The sequence below is a fragment of the Colobus angolensis genome, unplaced genomic scaffold (assembly GCF_000951035.1).
Source record: "Colobus angolensis palliatus isolate OR3802 unplaced genomic scaffold, Cang.pa_1.0 Scaffold157, whole genome shotgun sequence".
In the NCBI taxonomy this organism is placed as follows: domain Eukaryota; kingdom Metazoa; phylum Chordata; class Mammalia; order Primates; family Cercopithecidae; genus Colobus; species Colobus angolensis.
In genome coordinates, this window is record NW_012114677.1 from 1,172,611 (window position 1) to 1,175,049 (window position 2,439).

At 61.8% G+C, this 2,439-nt stretch overlaps 1 protein-coding gene across 1 annotated transcript in view; it reads left to right on the forward strand.

Moving 5' to 3' along the window:
- Positions 1-959: 959 nt before the first annotated feature.
- Positions 960-2,439, forward strand: part of LETM1 (leucine zipper-EF-hand containing transmembrane protein 1) — a 43,101-nt gene continuing 41,621 nt past the window's right edge. The window contains exons 1-2 of the mRNA XM_011936824.1: positions 960-1,054; positions 1,505-1,635. Of these exons, the coding sequence (XP_011792214.1) occupies positions 960-1,054; positions 1,505-1,635 (226 nt within the window). The remainder of the gene's footprint in view (positions 1,055-1,504; positions 1,636-2,439) is intronic.

A 2,439-nucleotide genomic window follows, 5' to 3' on the forward strand; every position in this document is an offset into this window, starting at 1 on the left:
CTCGTGATCCGCCCGTCTCGGCCTCCCAAAGTGCTGGGATTACAGGCTTGAGCCACCGTGCCCGGCCTAATTTTTGTATTTTTAGTAAAGACAGGGTTTCACCATGTTGGCCAGGATGGGCTCGATCTCCTGATCATGTGATCAGCCCACCTCGGCCTCCCAAAGTGCTGGGATTACAGGTGTGAGTCATTGCGCCTGACCACAGCTATTTTAATTGTTGAAAATTAATGTATCTAAGATCCCACCCTGCCTAGGCTGCACAAGCATCGCAGACAGCACCTGCCTGGGTCAGTCCTGCTGTTGTCTCTCCACTGCCAGCCTTTCCTTGTCCTGGTCCAGGGATGGTGGTTCATCACAACCGCAGGCAATGGTGTGTTCCACACTTCCTCACACCTGGCACTTTGGGCAGGGTGGAGGCTGCAGGGAGGGCTTCCCCCCTCGTGCAGTGTCCTTCAAAGTCCTGTAAACAGACACTAGCACAGATGGGGCGGTCACCACCTCCTGCTTGGCCTTGTCAGGACACCTGTGACCCCACGACATCAATGGGAGGAGCCCTGTTTCTCCCCTTCCTAGGGTCTCCCTCCCTAGCTAGCATCAGGCAGGGTCATCTGGTGCTCAGGACCAATGTCCAGACCAGGACTAGGACAGTGTCCTACAGCTGAGCCATAAAAAGTCCAGTTCTTTCTGAGCTTGACCAACTGTCCACTCCAGCTCAGGCCCGACCCTGGGTGGAGAGACAAGGACTATCCTTCTGTATCCCCCTTTTGTCTGCTGAGGGATGGGTGGAAACGGGGCCCCTTCATGTCTGTTGGCAGCACAGGCCTAGGTTCAGGCCTAGTCGTGCTTAAACTCAGTCTGCATTTGATGTCTGCAGTGCCCACTGACCAGTGTGGACACAGGGACTTACAAACGGCTTCAGAGTGCCCTGCACTAAACAATGTCCCCTACTCCCACCTGAGATGGGGAATCCAAGCGCATCCAGGCCCAGTACCTGGCAGTTCCTGTTTGGGAAAACCACCCAGGCAAGCAGGCTAAACCCAAGTTTTCCTGATGGGTGAGGACCGACTGCACGGACAGCAGGGGCGGAGGGGACCCTGGGGAGGGCGCGTCCCAGGGAGATGTGCCATTCAACCAGCCTCTCAAGACTGCGGAGCTGACTCGCATCTGGCGTTTCACACCCCATGTGCTCCAGGGAACAGAGATGCTGAGTGTGCACTACAAAACCCTCCCCAGGCAGTGTCCTGAGGTGCTGAGAAGCAGGAGGCAGGTTACATCCCTGAACAAGACGGAGGAGATCTCGACCAGCTGGGCCCCCAGCGCCGCAGGTCCCCATATTTCTCACTGTCTGCTTTCTCTGCCCCAACTCAGGGATCCTCATCTTAGGGAAGGAAGGGGAAGGTGGGGCTCAGAGGTCACGGTCTGCTAGGAGGCTGCACGGTCTCTCTTCCCTGGACTGGTCAGGTTGGCTGTTAAAATGGGCTGCGGGGAGGCTCTTGGGAGACAGCGCACGAGCGGTCCGCGAGCCCAGCCCAGCTCTGGCGGGAATTCTGGAGACTCTGAGCCAGGTCCTTGGCGTCCTGGCCTTCGGCTGTTCCTTCTTGGACTGGGAGGTGGAGCGGACAGGGTTTGGCCCAGGTTAGGGAAACCTGGCGCCCTTGCGGCGCCCAGGACCCCAGGGGCTGCTTAGGCCACAGCGAAACGAGGGGTCCCCCCGCGCCCACGCAGAACCCACATCCATCCCTCCCGCTCAGACGGGAGGACGCGGTGTGCCGGGGTTGGCGGTGCTTACTGGCTGCGCCGCCGCCCAGCCTAGTGCCCTCGCCTCCAGGGGCCGGCATGGCCCTATCCTTCAGGGCGGGACCCTGCGCTCCCGTCCCCCTAGTGGTGGCCGGGGACTCCCGACGCCGAGCAGCGCCGTATCTGGGGAGGGCCGCCTGGTACGCAGGGAAGAGGCACTCAGGGCTGCGCGCGCTGGAGTGCAAACCGCCGAGAGTAGAGCCACAGAGCAGGGGAGGCCGGCGAGGGCCCGCGGCCGAGGGCGACGAGGGCGCCACTCCATCCCCAGCGTCCCCTGACTTGCCCTTGGAGCCCCAACCTCCCAGGAGCCGTTTTCTACTTGTGGGTGCAGGACTTAGTCCCAGAAAAGTTCCGGAGACACCCGGTGTTGCCGCCGCCCGGAGACAAAAACACAATACCCGCGCAAGCGCGGCCGACTCCCTCAGCTCCAGCTCCTGCGGCCGCCACGCTGCAAACCGCGGCGTCCACGGTACGACCGGAACCAGGATACAGCGAGCCCCGGAAGCCCGTTGCTCCAGTTCCGGTGCACGCCGGGAGTGGTAGTCCGCGCCTCAGGGTAGTCCGCCGCCCCGGTGCACGCCGGGACCGGTAGTCCGCGCCCCAGAGTGCAGGCCATCCCGGTGCACGCCGGAACCGGTAGTC